At 38.3% G+C, this 26869-nt stretch overlaps 1 protein-coding gene across 1 annotated transcript in view; it reads left to right on the top strand.

Moving 5' to 3' along the window:
- Positions 1-26869, top strand: part of LOC119428258 (ELKS/Rab6-interacting/CAST family member 1) — a gene marked incomplete in the record, with an annotated part of 148371 nt that overhangs the window by 15695 nt on the left and 105807 nt on the right. The window contains 7 exon segments of the mRNA XM_037695915.1: positions 10974-11230; positions 11308-11479; positions 14356-14430; positions 14978-15133; positions 20381-20548; positions 20635-20802; positions 24993-25130. Of these exon segments, the coding sequence (XP_037551843.1) occupies positions 10974-11230; positions 11308-11479; positions 14356-14430; positions 14978-15133; positions 20381-20548; positions 20635-20802; positions 24993-25130 (1134 nt within the window).

Genomic DNA, 26869 nt, shown 5'->3' with positions numbered 1-26869 from the left:
TTTTCTGCTATTTCAGCTACTGTTTAGCTGTTTTATACTAATTTTAACTTTTTCAGCTAATTTCACATTTTTTTCTCTCAAACTAACTATTAATTTTTTTTAGGATAATTTAGCAAAAATGTGTTCATTTTCTTTTTGTAATTTCAGCTTCTCTCTGCCTTTTTAGCTATTTTTCAGTAGTTTTTTGTTGCTAATTTCAGCTTTTTTCAGATTATTTCAACTTTTTTGTGCCCATTTCTGCTTCTTTCAGCTTAATTGGACAGATATGTTCTTTCTCCTTCTGCAAATTTAAGCTTTTGCAAACTTTTCAGCTAGCTTTTTAGCATTTTAGCTATTTTCAGCTTTTTACAGATAAATTCAAGTTTTTCATGTTAATTTCTGCTACTTTCAGCCAATTCACTTTTTTATGCTAATTTCAGCTTGTTATGCTCCTTTCAGCTTTTTCAGCTACTATTAAGCTCATTTTATACTAATTTTAGTTTTTTTTCAGCTTATTCCACATTTTATGAACTCGTTTCAAGTCTTTTTGCTTCCTCCTGGTAGTTTAGGCCTCTTCCTACCTCTTCAGCTACTTTGTTAGCTATTTATTTTGTGCAAATTTCTTTTTTTTTAGCTGATTTCCTAATTTTTGTGCTCATTTCTGATTATTTAAACCTAATTCAGCAAAGATGTGTTCTGTCTGATTTCTTCTGCTAATTTAGTCTTTTTATTCGTTTCAGCTACATTTCAGAAAGTTTTTTTATCTAATTTCAGCTGTTTTTCAGCAAGTTCTTCTGCAATAAGCATTCACACTGCATTTTCACAGGAAATACAATTTCTCTAGTTTACCTAATTTCTGCACTCTTCTTTAGATTTAAGTTTGTTTTTCATGAACTTGCAAATCAACACAAATCTATTTCCTCCTCTTCATTATGCTCTTCATCCTCCACCTTTCTCCTCAGAGAACAAGAAAAGTGTGTGCTAATCTGCTCGTTGTCTAATGCCTGAGTGGGCGAAACTTTCAAAGCCCTCACGGTCATCACACACACACGCACACACACAGCATGACAAATGCCTCCAACATTACATGCGCGTGTCTCCGTGTGTGGGCACTACTTGTGCGCTTCGCGTGTGTTTGTGTGCGTTTATGTGTGTGTACATGTGTTTTTCTGTCGCAGTGTGACTTGTTTGTGAAGGGGGAGGCGTGACTCACCAAGCGAGCGATAAGATGGAGGAGTGAAAAGGAAGGGATGCTTAATTTTGGTTGACAGATGAGCAGTGGCCGGAGGGAGAGATGATGAGTGGATATATAAAAACCAACAACATCACAACCGATTTCTTTTCCTCATATTCTTTCTTCTTCGATTTTCCTCTAAACATGAGATAAAAATGTGTACGTTATTTTTACCTTTACTGTTCATGTTTGTAGGTTTATTTACATGAGAATGTGCAGCAAACATTTGAATTTAATTTATTAGCATCATAAAAATAACAAGAGAAATGGCATTTCCTGCAAAAATGCATTGTGAATGCTTATTGTTGAAGAACTAGCAGAAAACCAGCTGAAACTAGCTAAAAAACATGCTGAATTGTAGTTGAAATGAAAAGAACAAGCCTTACTTAGCAGAAGAAAATGGAAAGAACACATGTTTGCTGAATTAGGTATAAATTAGCAGAAATTAGCACAAAAACTAGGAAATTTGCAAAAAAAGAAGCTGAAATTAGCAAAACATTAGCTGAAAAGTAGCTGAAAAGGCATAAAGAAGCTTACATTACCAGAAGGAAGTGGAAAAACCTGAAATGAGTTAAAAAAAATGTTGAGTTAACTGAAAAGTCTAAAATTAGCATAAAACAGCTTAATAGTAGCTGAAATAGCAGGAAAAAGCTGAAACTAGCTTAAAAATCTGAAAGGAGCACAACAAACTGAAATTACCATAAAGAAGTTAATTATGTTTGAAAGCAGCAAAAATTACCATGAAAAACTTGAATTTATCTGAAAACAGCTGAAATTAATTAGAAAGTGCTCAAAAGTAGCTGAAAAGGTAGAACTAGCTTAAATTAGCAGAAGAAAGTAGAAAGAACACGTTTGCCCAGTTCGACTGAAAGAAGCAGAAGAAAGTGGAAATTATTTGACAAAAGCAGAAATTGGCAAATAAATAGCTGAAAATAGCTAAAAAATCTGAAAGATGCTTAAATTACCAGAAGGAAGTGGAGAGAGCACATTTTTGCTGCATTAGGCTGAAAAAGTTTAAATCGGTGCAAAAAAATGTGGAATTATGTTAAAACATTAAATTAGCATTAAAACAGCTAAATAGTAGCTGAAATGGCATAACAAGCTGAAATTAGCAGAAATAAGTTAGAGGAAGCACAAAAATGTTGTAGTTAGCAGAAAAAATCTGAAAGGAGCACAAAACAGGCTGAAAAAACAGCTGAAAACAGCTGAAAGTATCTGAAAAAAAGTTTAAATTGCACAAAGCAGCTGAAACAAGCTGAACCAGAACAAAATGTGAAAGGAACAGTAAAATGTTGTAAACACATCTAAAGATCTCAACGATGTAAAATGAGCTCATTTCATTTTCTATGAGAATAAAATGGCAGAAAATGTTAAATATTTCAAAAAGCTAAAGTAGCACCAATACCAAAAGTCATGGCAGGATTATCCTGAAAGAGCTGAACGTTTAGATTTTTGATTTGTTGAAATAGCTTGAAAACTGCGGGCCAAGATATGCACCGAAAAACGTACAGAAGAAAAATGGATTACAATAGTGTGAATGCTTCATACACATGCACAATAAAAGATGCATAAAGACTAAACATTAGATTTTCTGTATTCACTTACAGCTTGAAAATAAAGAAAACGGCTGCTAGTTAAAAACCTACAATGGCAATAGTTTAACCCGATTTGCCAAGAGTCAAAGTTGATGAATTACTGGAAAACATTTAGAGTTTTGCGACACCTTTGGTCTAACTTGCATGTGCTGCTTGTTTGAAGTCTTATCACAGTTTCTTTTGGGGAACGTTTGTCCTCTTGGTTGTGTTTTGTAAAATTGTAAACATGTTTTGAGTAATAATGTTAAAACATCATCTGGTTATCATTTTACACCAGCACGTTGCGGTTCATTTAAACAAAAATATCTGTAAATTGACATTTAAGTTCTTTTATGTGAGTTTGAACTAATGTTTTCTGTTGAAGCTGCAGATGTTTTTCTCCGATGCCTCATCTCTGACTGTCATATTCGTGTAGGTGTTTCTTGAACAATAGAACAATGCACCAACTCTTCTCAGCAAAGTTGCTTAAACAGTCTTTTGCACTCATACCGGGGCTTTAATTCACTTCTCCTGCAGTATTATAAGCAAAAAGGAAACTAATAGAAACATGGACACAAGGTGGTTGTGGTGGTTCTGCACATTGTTATAATTGTGTCAGTGTTTATGAAGCATTCACTCTTTGAGATCCATTTTTCTGCCGTACGTTTTTCGGCATCTTTCTCGTTCCACAGTTTTTGTGCCGTTTCAACAAATATCAAAACATTCAGCTCTTTCAGGACTATGACTTTTGGTATTGGCAGTTTAGCTTTTTCAAATATTTAGACTTTTCTGACATTTTTTTCTCATAGAAAATTAATTGAGCTCATTTTACGTCCTTCAAATCTTTAGATGTGTTTACAAACTTTTACTGCTCCTTTCACATTTTGTTCTGGTTCAGCTTCTTTCATCTTCCTTGTGCAAATTTAAACATTTTTTTTTTTCAGCTAATTTCAGCTGTTTTTTCAGCTGTTTTTGGATGCGTTTAGATTCTCTCCACTAACTCCAAAAATGTTGTTCTTTTTAAACTTCTTTCTGCTAATTTCAGCTTATTTATGCAATTTCAGCCTTTTTAGCTATTTCAGCTACTATTTAGCTGTTTTTATGCAAAGTTTATATTTTTTGGCAAATTCCACATTTTTTGCACCCATTTCAACTTTTTTCAGCTGAATTCAGCAAAAATGTGTTCTCTCCACTTCCTTCTGCAAATTGAAGCGTCTTTCAGACTTTTTAAGCTACTTTTCAGCTGTTTTTCTTTAGCAAATTTCAAATTCAATTCAAAAATACTTTATTAATCCCAGAGGGAAATTAAGTGTTGTCTTAGCTCATCATACTGGTCCCATTCAAGAGTTATAGATGCTGATAGCTGTGGGCAGGAAGGACCTCCTGCAGCGAATCCGAAAAATCTGGCCACAGATACCGATCCGTCCACCTGGATTCAGCTTGCTGTCAGATCCAGCAGGCCTCTCGATCCTCCTGGGCAGCAGGACTGCCCGAATGCTGGGCAGAATTCTTCCCTGAGTGATGGTCACTCCTCCCAGCAGTGTGCCGAGCTCCTCTTTGCCACAGACAGACGGCTGAAGGTGCCGGGGGATGATCCCGGTCCTCCCATTGTCACGAGCAGAGTTTTCCACCAGCTCCAGGATTTCAGCGTTCAGGTACTCGAGCACCGCAGCTAGATTGACAGGAAATGGTCCACGGCGCCTCCTTTTCAACTCATTTGGGATTTAGGGTTGTAGTTGAGGTGTTTGAGCTTGTTGTCATGGTTACGCATCATAACAAATGTCCAAAAGTAAAAAGGTTTCAGTAAAAATCCTTCCAGCTGCACAGCATGCGATACCAGAGGAAGTAATCATCTGAAAAAAGCAATTTACATCCAGAGAATAGAAGCTAAAGTTTTCAAAACCAATGACTCAAAACGAAAGTAACAGAGCTACTCCAACATGCAGCCACTCTGAGCGGCGCAATTCTAGAGCGTCTAGAGATTTCTGCTTTTTTCAGATAATTTCCCATTTTTTGTGCTCATTTCTGCTTCTTTCAGCCTAATTGAGAAAACATGTTGTCTTTCTGCTTTCGTCTAATTTAAGCTTCTTCTACCTTTTCAGCTACCTTTTTATTTATTTATTTTTTGCTAATTTCAGTTGTTTTCAGATAAATTCAAATTTTATTGTGGTAATTTCTGCTACTTTAAACCTAATTAACTTTTCTATGCTAATTTAAGTTTGTTCTGCTCCTTTCAAGTTATTTCTGCTACTTTCAGCTTTATCTGCTATTTCAGGTACTATTTAGCTGTTTTTATGCTAATTAGATTTTTCTTATTAGCTAATGCCACATGTTTTGGGCTCATTTTAGCACTTTCCACTTCCTTCTAGCAGTTTAAGCTTCTTTATGCCTATTCAGCTACTACTCAACTACATGTGGCTATAATTTCAGCTTCTTTTATTAGCAAATGTCCTTTTTTTTCTAATTTATAATTTCTGCTTATTTAAACCTAATTAAGCAAATATGTGTCTTTCTGTTTTCTTCTGCTAATGTAGGCTTGTTCTTGCATTTCAGCTACATTTCAACATGCTTTTTTTAATCTAATTTCAGCTGTTTTTCAGCAATTTCTTCTGCAATAAGCATTCACACTACATTTTTGCAGGAAATGCAATTTTTCTAGTTATGAATATATGATAAATTGTACAGAATACAGCCATATAATTCAAGTCTATTGATCATGTAGGGGTTTATAGAAATGCTTTTCTCTCTATAAACAATTTTTTAAAATTCTTCAGCCTCATTCGTGCTGCTAATGTTCTGCAGCTTGCTTGTATTTAAAACTCATAAGGAGTTGAATTAGTGTCACCAGGATTGATGTCACCTTCATTCAGGACAAAGTTTATTCAGCAAAAAGCTGGAAAACCATTCTGATATGAGCTCATTCCTGAGTTGTTAGTCATGTTTTTGTGTATTTCTTTTGTGTGTTTGTGTGTGTTTGCATATCTGTGTGTGTTTGAGCTCCTCAGTTCCCTGTGGAATCAGGAAGCATCTAACGGGATCAAAGGTGACGCTGCCAAAGACGACTTGGTGGAAACTGAGAAGAAAAACAAAGCTCGTGTTCCGACCTTGGTCCCGTCTCACACCTTCCGTTTCTGGAAAACACAAACAAACTCTTTTCTCACTTCAGCGTCCTTATCGCCCACTTTCTGGGATTTTCTGTTGGCTTCTTATGATATTTCCCTTTCTTCACCCCTCTCTCATGGTCTGGCATTTCTCAGCTCTGCATTCCAGTTGCATAAGTGTGTGTGTCTGTGTGTGTGCGTGCGATCATTTTGAATTCCTCATGTAGTCTTCTGAAGCTGAGTGTAATGTTCATACTATATTCCCTGACTTCTTGCAGATACCCACTGATTTACATTTGTGTAAGACTTTGCTTCTGGGTTTTACACAAACTCTGTGTGCGTGTGCGTCCATTCATTTCTTTAATTTGCTTAATGTGCTTCTTTTATATGCTTGATGTGTAAGTTTTGCATCCATGCTTGACTCTTCCTTACTTTAGTGCTTAAAAAGACAATTAAAAGCACATGAATACCATATATATATATATATATATATATATATATATATATATATATATATATTATCACAGTAGTGAGCTCATTTGTGTGTGTTCATTTTTTTGTTGTATTTCAAAACATGTCTGTGATTATGTTTCCATTTGTTGTGAACTGTGGCTTTAGATATTAGTTTTTGTTTTTTTTAATTAAGTGTCAAAGTGAAGGAGCGGGCAGACCAAACAAACCAAAGAACTGTAATAAAAGAAGGTCCTACATGGCAAGAAATCTATAAAACAAACATTAATATACTGAAAAATGAAGACAGGTAGACAAATAGGGCATGACCCAAGGCTAAACATAAAAAGTAGCACTGAAAAGAGGAAACAAGAAGTCCTTGCATCGATACTGATGATCAACCAAACGGACTTGTTGGCAAATTTCATTAAGAGGAATGTTTATATTAAAGCGCTTGTGTTTGCGAGTGCCTTATTGTGTTTTAAGCTCTTTTGAAAACAGAAATCACATAAAGTTGTTTTATGCATGAAATATAACAAATAAATGACTTGGTTTTGTGTACATATGCCTGGGGCACACATAGTTTATGGAAGAACTTTGTCCTAAATCATTACATAAGTAAGTTGTTACTTTAAGATTGCAACCACCAGTCGTCCTATCTTTTTATTTTATCCCTGCTTAATATGTTGCAGCTTGTATTCACTGTGTGAGTGGATCAGTGTTCCAGTGTGTAGAGGAAGATGTGTGGTCAGAGATGGAGGGTTAAACCAGAAAAAGCACATCAGGGTGACAAAAGAGCCGTTTGATCCATTTCTCTGCCTCTTCGTCTGCAGGCAAGCTCTAGAAATGTCAGCTATCAACCTCTTTGTAAGGGAGAGCTGTTGTATGAGTCAGCAAGCTAACCCACACTCACTCTGTCAAACGACAAAGGCAGAAATTATTAGGATAAAACAGTTATTAATATTTAATTTCTGTCAGTTTAGGAGTAAGCAAACTGGATGACATGCATTTGAACCTACATTTCTATGCCGACGACACAGTTGTTTACCATCGAGCTAACACAGTTGCTATGGTTTTCCAGCTTTCACAGTCTGAATTCGACATGATCCAGTCAAATTTTTTTCATCTCAAACTGGTGCTAAATGCTGACAAAACCAAAGGGATGTTGTTTTCAAACAGGAAGTTGGTACCAGCAGTCCTTCCTTCTATCTTATCTACAAATGGTGTTCCTAATGAGTTTGTCGATTCTTATAAATACTTGGGAATCTTGGTTGATGCACATTTTTTAAGCCTCATGTTGAAAACTTGATAAAGAAATTGAAATTAAAGTTGGGTTTCTTTTTCAGAGATAGATCTTGTCTAACTCTGAATGCTAGGAAGCACCTTGCAGATGTTGGATGCTGTTTATCACAGTGCGCTAAGATACGTAACTGGCTGTGACTATTGTACCCACCATTGCACCCTGTATTCACTGGTTAACTGGTCATCATTAACTTCACACAGACTCTCTCACTGGTACCATATTTTTCGTCCTATAAGTCGAGTTTTTTTTTCATCATTTACATGCCCTGCGACTTACAGGATGAAGCGACGTATTTATAGATTTTTCCCATATTTATGAACCAATTTTTGGCTGAGATATGACCGATTTCATTCATTCAGACTGAAAAAAATTGAACACTACCATTTTCAACCGCTAGATGGCAGTCAAGCAGTATGGCATGCCGTTGTATCATGTAATGTGTAAAATGTATATTAATGACAAATTCAAAAAGTTAAAGACAAAAACAACTGGACTTTATTATACTTTACTTTATACCTTATTGTTTTTGTCTTGAACTTTTTTTGAATTTACCATGTCCTGGATGACTGAGAATCTTCACCAGCTATTAATGACACAATCAGCTTGCCATAGAATTTGACCATGTTCTGCTCGCTGCTTGGAGCAAGTCAAACCAGCTTCATTTCGCTGCACCGCCCCGGCAAATTGCAGCTAATTTGACCATTAAAGTGCATTTATTAAGTAAAAGTTCAACTGAGACACCTTTGCTATAATTTTGAGCAAACAAATAATTGTTTTAGGTGCTTATCTTGTTAAATTTCAAAGAAATGCGCAGTGTTCCTCCTCCTTTTTTCCTCCCTGTCTGCGCGTTCCCGGGAGCACCGAGGCATCGAATACTTTTGATGAAATACAGCTGATTTGACCATTGAAGTCCTTTTATTAAGCAAACGTTAGACTGAGACACACCTTTAGTATAAAGTCAAGCAAACAAATATATGTTTTTAGGTGTTTATCTTGTTAAGTTTCGAAGAAACGCACAGCGATTCGTCCCTCTCGCGTTTGTACTTCAACGTATCGGCTTTTGAAATGCAGCTGATTTGACTGTCAAAGTGCATTTATTAAGCAAAAGTTAGACTGAGACCACCTTTACTATAAGTTCAAGCAAACATATAATTGTTTTTAAGTATTAATCTTGTAAAATTCTTGTTAAAGTCCTCCCGTACACGCTCCTGCGGCCGCCATTTGGCAGCCAGTCGATTTTTGGCACAACACAGGTCCACATTTCTGGGTTGTCAGTGGTGACGCTTAACAAACGCGACGTGTCAGTAATGACGCATAATAGATGCAACGTATACAGCAAAACGACATATTTATGGATTTTTTCATTTTATTAGACATATTTGGACTGATGCGACTTGTAGGGTGGAGCGACGTGTACGGCGGAAAATACAGTACATTTTCATCTTTAAATCACTTCTTGGTCTGTTGCCTTCATATATCTCCTCCTACATGTCATGTTGTCGGTGCAGCTACAGCGTGCACTCTCAAGACATCATTACCTGCAGCGTCCTGTCAGTGTGGACTGAACTAGGCAAAAGGGCCTTTTCTTACTCTGCTGCTATAACCTGGAACACGTTGCAAAAAGATCTGAAACTCTCGACTTTGACCTCCCTAAGGGATTTTAAACAGCTGTTAAGTTCAATAGAAAAATCAATGCAGACATGTGCCTGTTTTTAGTCTTTTACCCTGTTTCATAATGTAGCTTGTTTTTATTTTGTTTTATATCACTACATTCACTTATTACTTACTTATTTACATGTACTTTTCATTTTATATGCTTTTTATATTTTATATTTTTTGTTTAAAACAGGTCTTTTGAAAGTGAGTCCTCATGACTCAATGCGACTAACCTGTATAAATAAAGGTTGAATGGAAAAAAAAAAAAAAGAGAGGAAATTAAAATGTTGTCATGCAGCATGAAGGAGAGGTCTTTTTATTTTTCTGTTTATACAATCATGTAGTGATTGTGATCCCTAGCTGCGTCTTTTTGCCTCGTGTCTTCTGTCGTATGTAGGGATGGTTTTTCTTTGCATCTGCTCTCATCCATCTCCTCAGTGCTGGTTAACTGTAGCTGCAGGGGAGCGATGACATCTCTGCCGTTCCTTAAACTCTTGCCACTGTTTTCCTATTGAGTTTTCTCTCTTCTTTATCTCTTGTTTATTTTTGCTCTCATTCATGCGCTTCTCTCTTATCTCTGTTTTATTTTATTTGCTGAAACGTTCTGTCGTGATGTTATGACCTGACTCCTGGTCTGGTTACTTGAGAAGCATTTTAAGAGTCACTGTTCCGTCTTACTACTCTGTATTCATCTGACTCAGAACGTCGTGCCACATTTACCTGTTGGCACACATGTGTAACACATCTGCAGAGATGATACATTGGTTATCTCAGTTATCTGACATATTTAAGATTAGTCTTAGGTTAATAAAAGGTCAACAATACAATTGTTCAGGATGAGAAGAACGGATTTATTTATATATATATATATTTTTTTTTTTCAAATATTTGAATATATATATATATATTCAAATATTTGAATAAACACATACTTTATTGTTCATATTTAGCTTAGAGCTGTGCTGCAACATAATAGAGTGGAAAAGAAGCTGCTCTGTGTCTTGATTAAATTATTTATTATAGGGTTTAAAAATATACTGTAACTCTTATCTTATGACTCCGTAACAGCAGAATTTATTTGTGAATATTCTGTCAATATATTCCCCAGAATATTTTATTTGTGAGATCCAGTTTTGAATTTTACTTTTTATGGGTGCATTTTTACAGATAGTTTTAATAATTGATGCCAACCACAAATGTGTGTCTTTTTGAAACACACTATTTCCTGCAGAGTCCTTATGACCATAAGATTATTGTTCTTTTCCTCTGCAGCTCACCTCAGCTCAACCTTATGATCCACAAGAGGTCTCAGGCCACTGGGGAGATTTAATCCCTGCAGTATGTTCTGGGATCAGGCCAGAACCCCAGATAAAAGATAGAAAAATAATATTCTTGGCACGGATACATATTACAGCCTTGCAGTATTTGTCCATTTATTGGTTTTAGGGAAAATGATCAAAATCAGTTACACAAAAGATCTAAAAATGGTTGTGTTGTGCAAAATGTGCATCTCATTGTCTTTTGTTTTTATTGGGTCTGTAGTTCTGCTTGTGTTACAAAATACTTTTCAGACCTCTAAAAATGTCATTTTGTCTTGTTGCACAATTTTTAATCTCTTCAGTAACATCTCCACATCCACATGTTTGCAATTAACTGCTGCTCTCTGTCTCCGACAGCATCTTCAGTGCACGATCCAGGCTTTGCAAGATGAGCTCAGAATCCAACGCGATCTCAACCAGCTCTTCCAGTCCGATTACTCGGAGTCCGGTCGCCTCGGAAACCAATCCATTCCTCCCCAGGAGATGACAGAGGAGAACTTCCTGCGTCTCCACAGCGAGTATGAGCGTCAGGCCAAAGAACTCTTCCTCCTGAGAAAGACCGTGGAAGAGATGGAGCTGAGGATAGACACGCAGAAGCACACGTTAACAGCCAGGTAGAGATCAACAGCAGCACGAGGATTGTATAACACGTCAACCTCTGGGTGACCCGTGTTCTGTTCTTGTCTCACAGGGATGAGTCAATAAAGAAGCTGCTGGAGATGCTGCAGAGTAAAGGCCTGTCGTCACGGGCAACAGAGGAGGACCACGAAAGAACGAGGCGACTAGCTGACGCAGAGATGACCATCCACCAACTGGAAGGTCTGCTGGAGCAAAAAGATAAAGAGATGTTTCAGCTCAGAGAGGTACGTGTGAGCGTCCAAGAAGAAGCAAGTGTAGTCAAGCATTCTCATGCAGAGGTGCAGGTGTGTGTAGCCAGATGTGAAATCTAAGCCCCTCGGCTGCTTCTGCTTTTGGCACAAACTTCAACATTCACACAGATGAGGATAAACAGGAATTTCCTGTCGTTTTTTGACCTTTTTCATCCTTTTTATTTTATTTTTTTAAATCTCTTCCTTGATCTAGTGTTATTAACCTCCCTGCTGCCCTCGGGTCAAATTGAACCACAAGGCCTCAGTAGGATTAAGCTGTTGTTTTTATACAATATCGCCCCCTGGTGGTCAAATGGCTTCAACGAACAGTACACAACAAGCTCCTGAAACAATGTAATACAGCATACCTTGATGCAATAAATATAAACACATACATCTGATGTTTACTTTTAATACTGAAATTTCAAGTTTAACAGATGAATTCAATTTATAAAAATAAAAAAAAACTAAAACATGGTCATCACATTTGTTACTTTATTGTGATTTATTTAAAAAAATACTTTTAGAAACTGTTTAATTTGGAGTTATAGTCAAATACAAAATAATTGACCCATACATTTTTGTATTGTATTAATCTGCACAAATTTCTTGTGATTTAAGACATTTTTCTACAGACTATGTTCACGACATAATTTTAGTTTTTTTTTATATTTGGTAATTTCCCACCATGGTGCATGTGAAGATTTTATATTAATTATTTAAACTAGGCCTGTCGCACTAAATAACTCAATTAATCGCATGATAAATGAAAATTATCTACCTCATTTTCATTTATCAGCTTTATCGTTTCTTCGTGTCTCTCCTTCTACTGAAGACACTGGATGACAAAAAGCTCAACTCCGGTGCTCTTCACTGACCCCTCCCTTTCTATTTTATCTTTAAAATCAATTTTAACCATCCAAAATCATGTTTTTGGATCATTAAAAGTAGCTAAGCTGAGAAGCTAAGCTACGAGCTAAGCTAACAGGCCGACGTTGGGGGGAAAAATCCTCCGTCTTGTCGAAGCTTCAAAATTCACAGTTGCAACCCGTGCCTTTGTGTAAAAAGTTGTTTTTCTCTGCAAAAAGAAGCTGAGGACTTGTTTACTGATTTTTTTTAAATTAAAAGCTTTGTGTGAAAAATGCTTTGCTAAAGAGCTCAAACCACACCGAACATCCACCAGTTTGAGAATAGAAAAAGGAAAGAGAGACAGCCCATGTCAGTCAAAAGGCCTCCCTCCCATTTTTCTTAGAGACACGCTGCTCGCTCCCTCACTATCCATCCTTTGGTTCAAACAGTCAGACTGCCATCCGATGGTCAAAAAAAGGTTCTATACTCGAAACAAATTAACCAACATGTCCTCTTAAATGTGACAATAATTACTAATTATTGTCAAATTTCAAACAATTTTATTGTTTATCGCGATAATTTCTGAGACAATTAATCGCCCAGCAAAATTTGTTATTGTGACAGACCTAATTTAGACAAATATTTGCTCTGACTGACCAACCCGCAGCTTCTGCTGAAAATTAGGAAGACTTATCGATAGTTTGTCACAAGGGATAGTTCTAGATGTTTTCAGTAGTGAATAAATGTACAAGCTTAACTTATTTGGGTATAAAAGCTGGCGTTTCCTGTCTTACTTTAACAATGACTGCTTACATTGCAGTTTTCTTATAATCTTATCCATAATTTAGAAAATATGAAGTTTTTTGGAGGTAATTTCTGTTTATTTGAGCAGTTCTGTCTGCTCCTCCAGCAGAGTCACCCTACTTTACTTTACAAATGAGGGTTTTTTTTAATGCTTCCTGGCTTTTTACATTAGCTGTCTTTGTCAGCCTGTAAGCGTCCAAAGAAAAGCAGTGATGCATACACTGCTATGTCCTCTTATCTGCTTTCATTCTGTCCCTTCCTTACACTCCTCCTCTTCATCCTTTCCTTTCTTTTTGTGCTTTCACGCCGACCACAGCCTTCCTTCTTCCTTGTCGTCCTGCGTCCTCAGACTTCATTTGGCTCTGGAGCTGTGGTGTGGTAGCAGCTATCAGACATAGTATTTGTTGCGTACTGGTTGGTGAACTAGGACTGCAACATTTTTTGGATTAATTTTTTTTAGTTCTTGTGAGAATTTAGAGATAAAGATTTGGTTTATGATTTGTTTCAGTTGGTGGCTAAAACTGTCGACCTTGACGTTGATTTTTTTTTTAGAGTCAGATATAAAAAAACATTTTCTCTTTTTAAATTGAATCCGTTGATTCATTTTGTACTTTAAGTCGTTTTGTTTATTGAAGCTCGTCGACTTTAAAGCTCGTGTGCTCATTCAGTGAGTTAGCATCACTTCAGGCTGTCGGCCTCGATCATTTGACTCGTCCTTCTCTGTTGGAACGATGTGGGACGGCCGGAATGATCCAAGGAGGCTCAAATCCAGCTCTTCTACCAGAGGGAAACATGTCATCCCTGCCTCCCCCTCCTTCCCTGTTTCTCCTTCCACCTCTATCAACCCTTCTTTCCATGTATCTCCCCCTTTCTTGCCCTCTCTTTCCTTTTCATCATCACACCATCCTTCACTCCCTTCCTCTCCCTCCTTCCCTGCTCCTTCTCCCCCTCCCAGACGCCACTCGCTCTATCCCGTCGTCCCCCACTCATCTTGTCCTCCCCACTCTCCGTATGTTGGAACTTCTTCTGTCCAACACTCTGCATCCTTCTCTGCCCCCGCGCCAAGGCCTACACCGACCGTCCAACCCTCCTGCCACCCCCCTCTCACCTCCTCTCCTAGTCCCCGACCGTCTCCTCCTCTGATTTATCCCTCCCGGCACCCCACTGTGTCTTCCGCTCCATCACCTGCTGACCATCGTGGTTTGTGTGTCTCTCAGGAGCTGCACAGGAGGTACGAAGCAGCTCCGGAGTCGACAAAGACCAAGGCTCTGCAGACCGTCATCGAAATGAAGGTAAACATGAGCTGTGGCAAAATCTCATAATATTGTCAGAGCTTTCATTTAACATTTCTAAATATATCTGCACATCTTACTCAGCAAATGGTCTTTTGGTTAATTTGTTTAATGTAAAATAAGCAAATATAGTCACGTTATTTAAACCCCGTCTTGTGACATTTGCTGTTAAATGCCAGTACTTGTGTTGGTGTTTTGGTACCTCATGGTATATGTATAATAAGCTACATAACTTTGGCTTAAAGGACACATATGGAGTCCAGATGATTGGAACATTTTAAAATTATTTTTTAATAAATGCAATCATCTGAGACAGAACAGGGAGTTAGGAGTACCGGCCAAATAAACAAAAGGGAGCAGCCTCAAACCAGCTATTCGGAACGAACCCATAAAACCCAGAAAACTGGACTGCTGGTAACTCCCAAACCCAGCTAAGAGATAAAATTGGATTGTGAGGGAAAGTTGTTCCATGCATGTAGGATCATTCCTGCAGAGGCTTATTAGTGACATTTATGCGACTCGCCTGTTTTTGCGTTCCTCCTGCCAGGACGCAAAGATCAGCTCGATGGAGCGCGGCATGAGAGAGCTCGAAGAGGAGGTGATGATGCTCAAGTCGAATGGAGCTCTGAGCAATGAAGAGAGGGAGGAGGAGATCAAACAGATGGAGGTCTACAAATCCCACTCCAAGTTTATGAAGAACAAGGTGATTCACCACACGAGCGTCCAACTTATACATGTTAAGGCTCTGTGCTTCAACACTTTGAGTATAAATTGAAACTAATGGAGGTTAAAGTCAGTATTTCATCACGATTCTCCGCAAGAAAAACACTCCAGTCAGCATCACCAACTGAGAGATTTGGTTGCAGATTTGAATAAAGCTCTAAAACGTGACCTGCTTTATCTTTAGAGCGTGATTTTTTTTTAAAAAACATGTAGTTTCTCACTCACTCAACAAGAAAACTAAACATATGAGTCCTGCAGCCTCACTGTTTTAGATTTAAAAACTAGAATACAGTGTTCCCTCGTTTATCACGGGTGTTAGGGACCACACCCCCCATGTTATAAGTGAAAAACCATGAAGTAGGGATACAGTAGTCCAAGTAGTAGTAGTAAGTAGTAGTTTATTTTAGTATTTATATATGAAGGCGTTATAAACCCTTCCCACAATCTTGCAATATTCTAAACAATGTTTCTAAACTCTAAATGCTCTAAAAGAGCACACGTCATGATTTCAGCTCTCAGCCTCCTGCTGCACTTTGCCCTCTGCAAGCACTTTCAGCCACGCCCACTTCTCCGGTGCAGAACAGAGATATGGCACGCTGAAGGATGAAGCTTCTGCTGCAGCTGTAGGCTGCACAAAGGTGCAGCAGGTGCAAAATAATTTTAAATAATTTATTTTAAATAAAAATTCCATGCTGATCGTGCGTCTCATCCATCAATCAGCCAGTTGTGTGTCATGTCCAGTCTTATTTTTGAAAAACCGTGATAGAGCGAGACCGTGATAAACGAAGCGTGAAGTAGCAAGGGACTACTGTATTCTCAGTTTGCCAAGTCAGATATGGTAATTGATCTCTAATCTCTTAGTTGACAGGTTTATGTGTGTTTTTGGAAAAAAGCTCAATTTTCTTGCTTAACTAAAAAAGAAGTAATCATAAAATCTTCTCAGACAAACTCCGGTTTTATTTGAGCTTTTCTGTTATTTTAAGAGGAAATTGAATTGCTGGATTTTTGCTTTGCTGTGGGTTTAAATCACTCGTTCATGTTGGCACTAGAATAATAAATATAGTGTTTGTGTGAAAGACATTTGTTTAAAAAAAACATTGTGGTGAAGACAAGGTGAAAATTCACAAGTTATTTATGATTCATGCAGGTTAGAGAATAACATGTAGCTTATGTGTTTTTTGTTTTTGTTTTCTGGGAGTCCACACAGAGTCCTGTTATTGTGGGGTAAAGAATTAAAAAAAATCACATAATTTATAAAACATGACAGGGCAGTTGGTTTTAGTTGCACTATGTATTTATTTAGTCCATAAATTTGTATTTCTTTTTTCAACTAATCAACAAAAGGTTGTTCCTTTTTGCATTTATCGCTTGTTGTCTATTTGCTGACCTGTACACATATAACTAACAGCTGACATGCTGCGTTAAGAAAACGACTCCGAGTTCAAAACGTTTAGACATTAAGTAAAATGTAAATTAAAACAAAATTTTATGATTTGTAAATCTTACGAACCCATATTTTCTTCACAGTGGAACATAGTAAACACATATAATATTGAAACCAAGAAATTGTACAATTATACACAAAAAAAGGTCATTTTTGATTTTATGGCAGCGACACGTTTAAAACAGGACAGAGTCAACAAAAATCTGAATCAGAATAAGCTTTATTATCATTGCACCGTAGTACAGTACAGTGAGATTATGTTTGTAAGTCGTCCAAAAGATGGGCGGAGTTCACGTTGCTGCCGCTCCTAAGAGCGCGGCCCCTTATTCTTTAGATAGAAAAGGGGAAAGGCCATGAGGAATGAGGATAGGATGATGGTATTACAAAAAAAGATCTTTTCACTCCTTATCCTTGTCAGGACACAATTTAAGACATCAAAAAACTCTAACTGTACCAGCAAGCACATTTATAACACGTTACATATGCATTTGACAACAAGACGGTGAGATTTGTCCGTGAAGCACTTCCAGATAGCACCATAGACCTGATGAGATGTTGGTGTCAGCTGGTTCAGCTCTGATCAGCATTCACAGAAGTTCTGGGGGGGGGGGGGGGGGGGGCAGATAGAGCAGAGCCTTCTTTAATTTACACATATCCCAGGAGAAATGTGATAAGTTGGCCTGCTTCAAGGCCGAAAGGGGGAGTTAGATTCAGATAAGCCACAGTTATTTCTCGACAGCCTTGAGTTCTGCTGCTACTTTTGCTGATCCAAAATGGTCAGATTTGTGGGCATTCCACTGGTCCGTGCTCATTATCTCCCTCCACGGTCGTCTCCAACATGCTGGCGAGTCCCAGAAACCGCAAGTGGCCTGCGATTCTTGCAAATCGCTTCCATCTTACGGTTGAGCTCGTAAATCAGCTGATTTTGAGTTCTCGAAGCACAAACCAAACCTTCACATACGCTCGGCAGCTTTGTAATGGGCAAAACTGCTGCCGCCGTCTTCTTCAATAGCCGATAACATAGGTATCTTCTGGTGCCAAAAAGCAGAAACTCTATCATGATTCAAATGATATAAACATCTTCGGTGTCTTCCTGAGAAAATACAGAAAGACACATCAACTTCCAACCTCCCCACGGATCCATGACGTGCCCTGCCTCGTGCGTCTCAGCGCAGCATGAGGGCTCTCCAGGACCCTGTCGCTTGGTTGAAATTTTTTATCAATAGCGTTGAAAGTCCAGCTGACCAGATCCATGACAGTAGTTTACGATTCGTAAGATGTGTAAATAGAAGCTCCGTTACACAAGACAGAGAACAAAAAAGCAGGAGGGAGACAGGAGAGGGAAGAAAAGCATCCATCTTGCTTGAGAGCGAGTGAGGAAAAGCTGTACAAGTAAAAATAAGAAACATCTGGAGGAGCATTTTGCAGCTATTAGTCTAATTGGCAACAGGTCAGTGGGGAGACCTGGTATAAAATGAGCAATTTACTGTAGAGAAGTAAAGATGGGCAGAGGTTCACTAGTTTATAAAAAACTGCATCTAAAAATTGTGGAACAATTTCAGCATAATGTTCATCAATGGATAATTGGTAAGACTGAAAATCCCATCATCTACAGTTCATAATATCATCAATAAATTTCAGGAATCGGGAGAAATCTCTGTGCCTTAAGGACCAGGCTGAAAGTCAACACTGGTGATTTTAGGACCCTCAGGGTCTACTGCAGGCCTGATTCGGTTCTGCACGTCACTGCATGGGCAGAACATGGGTCACAGTCCTCTGTGGCGTCCACAGATTCTGGTTAAAGCTCTGACATGCAACGAAGAAGCCATATGTGAACACTATCCAGAAATGCTGCCATCTTTTCTAGGTCAAAGTTCATCTAACATGGACTTACGCAAAGATGAATTAAATCATTTTTGAAAAAGAAGAAGGATCATCCAGCATAGGGTCAGGGCTCAGTTCAAAAGCCTGCCTCTCTGCTGGTATGGGGGTGCATTACTCCCTCTGGGATGGGCAGCTTAAACGTTTGGAAAGGCACCGTCAATGGGGAAAAGTAGACAGGGTTTAGAACATACGCTTCTATTCGACAAAAAATAAAGTAAAAACACAGCAATGAAGAAACGGGACTGTTGAACAGCTATAATCGTACATTAGACAATAATAGGACAACATTTCCCTCCAAAATTTTCATTTATGAGACTTCAAACCATTCAATTTTTTTAATTTACATTTTACTCTTAACATTGTAGCTTTTTTTTTTTAGAATTGAGGTTGTAGATCACATGCCCTTTCCTCACATTTCTGCCTCCCTAACTGGGGAACAGAGATGTGAGAAAGAGGCACGGGTGAGGGGAAAGAGAGGCCATGCCAGCCTGATGCTAAACACCGTGACGGCCTCCTCTCCTGCCAGGTTGAGCAGCTGAAAGAAGAGCTAACTCACAGCCGGTCAGAGAACGACGAGCTAAGGCTCCAAGCCAATGAGCTTCAGAAGGAGGTGTCTGCAGTAAGAGACGCACCTCTGTCTTCCTTCTTTCTCTCTCTTTAACAGGCTGCTTGAACACTTTCAGTAGAATCACAGCAGTGCGTTCAGACAGCTGTAAGCAGCTAAAACACTCAATTGTCCACAGTTCACACAACAGCAGCTGCAAGTAGTTAGCTGTACTAGACTGAAGGGTCCAGCTTAAACGTCTTGACTTTTGTACAAACTAAAAAATGAAATGAGCCTGAAATGTTCTTTTATAGTCTGAGAGGTATTACTTGTCTCTATAATACACCTGCTATGTTTAAACGTCTTCTTCTACATACAACAATAAACAGCAGTATCCATAATGGATGGATGGATTAATGGTAGTAAGTACAAAGAAACAGAACAAGGTAAAAACATTGAGCAACACATTTATAAGCCAAAAATCTTAATGCAAGGCGAAGCAACTTTAGCATTTTATTGAAAATGGCGATAGAACAGGACATTTTTACTTTCCCGTTCAGCTCATTCCAATTCTGCAGTGCTCTTGAGCAGCTCAGCAGTGTTTTGGTTGTGAGATCTGTGGCTTTGACGGTAGATGCTTCAGCAGTCTGAGTGATGCAGCTGCAGAGTTGAGAGAATCCAGATGTCCTGAGCTCCACTTGGTGCATTTCTTACCTGCTTCTTTCTTCTTGCATGAGTTTGAACTAGCGCTGTAGCTCAGTTTGCTGAGAAATTTGCTTGAGCACATTTTCCACTGGTAAGGTTTGGGTCTCTTCTTTTAAGACATCCTAAATACAAACAAGCTAAGGATCAGTCCAAACACTGACCTGCATTCTTCTAAAGAGGACGGTCCTCGTTTGATGTCTCTCCGTACAGCAGTGGGAATTTTCTTTTTGGTGTTATTTATGAAAGTAAAGAAATAATAAATAAAAGAATAGACCCTGAGCCTTCAGTGATGTGTTCTGTAAAAAATGTGGCTGACTTCCACGTGTTTCTAACTTTTTATTGCTTTTCAGGAGAGGAACTTTAAAACAAGGCCTCTTTTTTCAATAGTAAACCTTTAAAATGTCTGTTTTGTTGCAGTAAAAATCTTTCATGTCACTTAAAAGAAAGCAGACCTAATTTGATGTGGCAAGAAATTATGATTTTTTTCAACATCTTAAGTTCAGTTAGTTGAAATTTTAACATGCATGCACCCCAAAGCAACATCTCACTTTCTAAAACATGGTAGATTTTAATATCAGACTAGTATGTTTCGTTTTCTTTTTTATATTAACAGAGTATTCTTGTCTTCATACCGTTTGTGTATTACTCAGATGGAGCAGGCCAAGCAGGAGCTGAGTCGTAAAGACAGCGAGCTGCTGGCTCTCAGGACCAAACTGGACACTCTGAACAATCAGTTTTCTGACAGCAAACAACACGTCGACGTCCTCAAGGAGTCCCTCACTGCCAAGGAGCAGAGAGCTGCCATACTGCAGACCGAGGTAAAACCTTTGAGCCGCGCTGCTCCACCCTGTATTTGGCTTCTGAATGTTTTTTTTTTAACGAGCCATTGCCTCTGTGCGCTCAGGTGGATGCCTTACGTCTTCGCCTGGAAGAGAAGGAGTCTCTTCTATCAAAAAAGAGCCAGCAGATATCCGAGCTGACGGAGGAGAAGAGCACTCAGCAAGGAGAGATCACAGATCTTAAAGACATGCTGGAAGTCAAGGAACGCAAAGTCAATGTGCTGCAGAAAAAGGTATGAAACAAATGCCTGTAAAGGTTGTTTCCCCAATTTTAGTTTTGTTCATTTTAGCTACTGTTTTCTTCATTTTAGTTTTTATTCATTTTAGTTACTGTTTTGCTAATTTTAGCTACTGGTTTGCTAATTTTAGCTACCGTTTTGATCATTTTAGCTTCTGTTTTGTTCATTTTATCTACTGTTTTGCTCATTTGTGGCTACTGTTTTGATAATTTTAGCTACTCGTGTTCATTTTAGCTACAGTTTTATTCATTTTAACTACTGTTTTGCTCATTTTAGCTACTGTTTTGATCATTTTAGCTAGCTTAGTTTATTTTAGCTACTGTTTTGACCATTTTAGCTACTGTTTCGTTCATTTTAGCTACTGTTTTGATAATTTTAGCTACTATTTTGTTCGTTTTAGTTACTGTTTTGTTCATTTTAGCTACTGTTTTGTTCATTTTAGCAACTGTTTTGCTAATTTTAGCTACTGTTTTGATCATTTTAGCTACTGTTTTGTTCATTTTAGCTAGCTTTGTTTATTTTAGCTACTGTTTTATTCATTTTAGCTACTGTTTTGTTCATTTTTGCTACTGTTTTGTTCATTTTAACTACTGTTTTGCTCATTTTTAGCTATTGTTTTGTTAATTTTTAGCTACTGTGGCTGAGTGGTTAGAGCAGTCGTCCTCCAATGCGAGAGTTGGGGGGTTCGAATCCACCAGCTGTCACATGTCGAAGTGTCCCTGGGCAAGACACTGAACCCCTCATAGCCTCTGATGTGTGTCCCATCAGTGTATGAATGTGATCTAAAGCTCTGATTAGTCTCTTTAGAATGCAAAACTGGTTTGTTCCACTTTGGAGTAAGCTGTTGGGGGAAGAATCAGTTTTGTTGTGTCCAACATTTTTCTGTCAGGTCATCTGGACAGTTTCTTTTTTTGTGCTGAAACGTTTTGAAACGTTTCAGCACAAAAAAAGAAACTGTCCAGATGACCTGACTGAAAAATGTTGGATTTTATACCTGGATTATTGCGCATGGACTTTGTTGTCTCTTTAGAATGATTTGTTCAATTAGCTTTGTAGAGCTAGTAGAGTGCTGTATGAATGGGTAAATGAGGCACAGATTGTAGTGTAAAGCACTTTGAGTATCTTGAAATAAGATAGAAAGGCGCTATATAAGTACAGTCCATTTACCATTTACCATAATTTTAGCTACTGTTTTGTTCATTTTAGTTACTGTTTTGTTCATTTTAGCTACTATTTTCCTAATTTTTAGCTACTGTTTTGCTCATTTTTGTCTCTGTTCTGTTTGCTTTAAGTTGAACTACTTTATATATTATTATATTATATTATATATTTATATTTCTTTGGTTAGGATAAAAAGATACTATTTATTCAGATGCATCAATCGAATTTCTGCAGCATGATGCTGATTTGTTGTCATGCAAGACTCTAACCACTAGATGGAGGTGTAGGAAAGGCTATAGTGTTGGAAGCTGCAGCAGAAAGAATGGCAGGTGAAATCATGGAAAGATCCTTTCGAAAGAGGCGCAGAAGACAAAAATTACAATAAAGCACTATGTGGTGATATTTACTCTAATCATGAGTCGCAGGTTGTAAGCAAACATTCTTTTTTGTGTGTTTTTCCTTTCAACAATTTCTTATTTCTCAACCCATTTCTTCCAGTTTTGTCTTCCAGATAAAAAGTTGGAAAGCAAAGTGTGCACAGATAATTAATACAAACAATCAAGCTGACAGACATACAGCAGGACAGGGAGGGGGAGGAGAGACACAGTGTGTTTAAATCCGATGCATGCTAATGACTTCCTCTTGTTTAATAAATGATGAACTCTGCTGTCTTCAAATAGAATACAGTTCACAGTTGGAGAGGGTGATGCTGCCGATTCTCTCAGCATTCAGACTGCTCCTGATTTCCCCCAATTTCTCGTCTTTATTCATTTAATTTCCAACTTGTGTTTTTATTTTCCTTTGTAGGTAAATTACCAATGAGCGTGTGGCTTATTAGTGCTGAAAGCGTTTATCTGATCCATCTTTATGGGCTAAAAACACTGAAGTAAAGGCACGGCTGCAAGTTTAGAAGTGTGTGCTCGAGTGCGTTATCCTGGAGTTGTCAGGTTCAGGAAATCCACAGCAGATCAAATAGTCTCACTGCCTCTCAATGTCAGGTGTGCGCTTGTATGTGTGCAAGAGAGGGGTGGAGGTGGTGTCAGTCAAGCTGTCAAGTTGCTGGTTGATTAATGATGTGCAGGGAAAGTTTTACTGTATGAACACACATGTCTGTGCTACTGTAAATGTGCGTTTCACCTGCAGTCAAGTTAAAGGTTGCAAAATAACCTTTTTGTTGGATGTAAACAGTCACTTCGCTTTATTTCCCTCTAACATAAAAATAAGTTTAAAAACATATTCACTGTAACTCCTCCTTTCTCTTTTTGGGGACTGCCTAGTGTTAGGCAGCACCTATTATTATCCACCTGACAAAAGGTTTCTTAACTTTATATCTTACTCTTCTGTCAATTTTAATGCGACCCGAACAACAACGTACACCCCAACAAGTGTTGTATCAAAACGACCGGCTCTGCGCTGTGATGTGTGCTATTACTTCTATTGGCGTTTCAAGTTACCGTGGTGACGTAATATGCAAACAAACACGCCTTTTTCTCCATTCAAAACGCCTGACAGATTACTCCTCCCACTAACAGCTGCTGTGAGGTCACATGACTTAGAGTGTAGAGGCCCCTGAAGAAATCTTAGAAAGTTGCTGTTGGATTTGTTTGAAACTCACAGGAAGTAATCATCAGATGTATCTCTAGAACTGATTAATGTTTGGAGCCATTTTGATTCAAGATGGCTGCCACAGCTACCTCAGCAAACACAAAATTGACAATAACTCGGTCATTCTTTGAGATATTGAGCTGAAATTTAGCATGGTTGTAGCTGAGAGCGAGATGTTATACATTCCTAATGCAAATCAAAAATCCAAGATGGCCACCCTAGCTAAAAGGGAAAAAATATGATAACTCAGCCATTTTTAGAACTATTCTGCTGAAATTTGTTGTATTGGTAGCTGGAACGATCCCTAATAGACTCTGACTGCAAATCAAAAATCCAAGATGGCCGTCTGAGCTAAACAGGTTAAATACTATAAATCGGCCAATTTTAGTGATATTGAGCAGAAATTTGGTGTGGTAATAAACGTTTTCCATCAAATGCTGCATCCGAATCAAAAATCCAAGATGGCCACCAACGCTACATTTAAATGGCTTTAACTCAGCCATTTTTACACATATTGAGTTGAAATTTGGTGTGGTTATAGCTGAGAACATTCCCTATTATATACTGAATCCAAATAAAAAATCCAAGATGGCCACCTTAGCCAAAAGAAAATATGACTATAACTCATTGAATTTTTGCCATACTGAGCTGAAATTTGGTATACTGGTAGTTGAGAGTGAACAGTGACACATAGTACTGTCAAATCAAAAATTTAAACTGGCAGCAGCCTGGCAGTCCCCGTCAAAGTTTCTCCAGGAACTTTGTATTTTTTTTGCCTACTATGGGTTAAATATACCATTTATTGTATCAAGCCACTTACATCCACCTTAACCTCCTCTTACCCTTACATCAAAATCTGAATCATCAAAGCCTTTAAAGGTCTATCATTTAGAAAATTCATTCACGATCACACTTTATTATATCTGCTGGTTTTGTGTTTGAACAGAAAATAAATCTGCTACTAAATCTCTGTGAGAAGAACCATGGGATGATGGGAGGAGATGGGTTTGGAGTGTGTGTATTTGGATTGAAGGTCAAGGGCAGCAAAGTTGAGAAATGTTACCTCAGTTTTCTTCTCTCGTGTCCAATTTATTATAGTCAGAGATTTCTGTTTGTTTTTGGCCCCCCAAATTAATTTGATTTGAAATGAATGGGAACTTGAACATATCACATTTGTGCTGGTATAAGCATTGCACTTATACAATGGAATAAATAAGTTTTTACTAAATATTCTTGCTAAAATACTAAACTTTTCAGCCACTTGTGAAATATTTTCATATTCATCAGGTCTGTTTTCTTGTGCTTTGTTTTCGAGGCTCTGAAAGCCCAACGATCAGCCAAGAAAACAATTTTTATGAACAACAGGTGAGTTGTGCATCCCAAACCGTACCGTTGATGACGAGTGTTTCTTTCTGCAGATCGAGAACCTCCTGGATCAGCTGAGGGATAAAGAGAAGCAGCTGAGCGGACTGAAAGACCGAGTGAAGTCTTTGCAGACGGACACGTCCAACACAGATACCGCTCTGGGAACGCTGGAGGAAGCTCTGGCTGAGAAGGTACACACTCACTGATGCACGTAGGAAAACACCCGCTGCCGGTCAACCTCAGGTCAACTCACAAGCAAGGTTACGTTAATAAAACCTTTTATGAGCGAACCCACCGACCACCCCGATGTTGACTCTGGATGAATGGAAGAGAACCAATACTCACACCGGTTGTTTTAATATGAAATTATTCACAGCCTGAGCAGCCACTTGACTCAAAGTAACCCATTGATTACTGTTTAGGTCTGAACTTTTTGGTTCGTAACAGTCGTCAGGCTGCTTTCTGGCGTTATTTGTGTCTGCAGACATGTTAGCGGGTATTTTCCTACTGTTTCAAGTTATTTCTTACCAACTCGGAGTCTTACAAACTACAGGAAGCAGGTTATTAATGGAGCAGTGCCTCAGTGTGTTGGTGAGATGTGTTGGCAGGAGGATTTTTCTTTTCTCTTTTAAATCCTTTTGTGCCACCATCTTTGTTGTTGTGCCACAATCGATGTAATTTGCAAACAAAGATGCCATTTTTCTCATTGAAACAAATTATAAATCAGCCTTTTTTTTAGAGATATTAAGCTGAAATTTGGTTTGGTGGTAGCTGAGAGTAATGCCCTATAAATACTGAGAAAAAACTTCAAGATGGCTTCTAAGCTAAATTTAAATGGCTTTAACTCAGCTATTTTTACACATATACAACTTACATTAGGTGGGGTTATAGCTGAAAAGGTTCCCCATCATATACTGAATCCATTAGCAGGGTTTCTTCTTTCTGGCTTTGGCGGATTCTTATGTTATCGGCTATTAAAGAAGACGGCTGCAGCAGTTTCGGCCATGGCAAAACGCTGAGTCTGTGTGAAGGTTTGGTTCGTGCTTCGAGTTCTCAAAATCAGCTGATTTACGAGCTAAACCGTAAGATGGAAGCGACTTGTGAGAATCGTAGACCACCTGCGGCTTCTGGGACTCGCCAGCATGTTGCAGATGACCTTGGAGGAGGCTCATAAGCACAGACCAGTGGATTTCCCACTAATCTGGCTATTTTGGATCTTGAAAGTACCAGTAGGACTCAAGGCTGACAAGAAAAAAACGGTCTGCCTGAAAAAAATCAACAATTGTAGCTTACCTGAATCTCACTCCCCCGTTGGCCTCAAAAAAAGGCAGACTTGTCAAATTTCTCCTGGAATGTGTGTAAACTAACCTTCATCTATCGCAACCCCTCCCCTGAGAATTTCTGTGAAGGCTTATCAGAACTGTGCCGGCTGACCAACATCTTATCAGGACTATGGTCTATTTGTAAGTGCTTCATGGACAAATCTCACTGTAAATGCATATGTAATGTGTTTATAAATGTTCTAGCTGGTAGAGTTTTCGGAGGTTTTAAATCATGTCCTGATAGGACAAGATGTGAAGAGATCTTCTTTTGTAATGCCACTATCGTATCCTCATGTCTTTTCCCCCTTTTCTATCTAAAAAAGTATTCTGAAAACGTATAAGGGTCCGTGCTTCAGTAGCAGCAGCAACATGCACTCCGAACATAATTTCACTGTATTTGGGTACAATGATAACAAAGCTTATTCTGATTCTAATTCTGAAATCAATAATTCAAGATGGCCACCTTAGCTTAAAAGGAAAAAAAAACTATAAGTCATTGATTTTTTTCTGCCATATTGAGCTGAAATTTGGTGTGGTGGCAGCTGAGGGCGAACCCCAACATACAGTGCTGTCGAATCAAAAATTTAAAATGGCCACAATGTGGCAGT

This window comes from Nematolebias whitei, chromosome 22, assembly GCF_014905685.2.
Source record: "Nematolebias whitei isolate Nwh7 chromosome 22, NemWhi1, whole genome shotgun sequence".
Classification (NCBI taxonomy): domain Eukaryota; kingdom Metazoa; phylum Chordata; class Actinopteri; order Cyprinodontiformes; family Rivulidae; genus Nematolebias; species Nematolebias whitei.
This window is presented reverse-complemented; position numbering and strand designations above follow the sequence as displayed.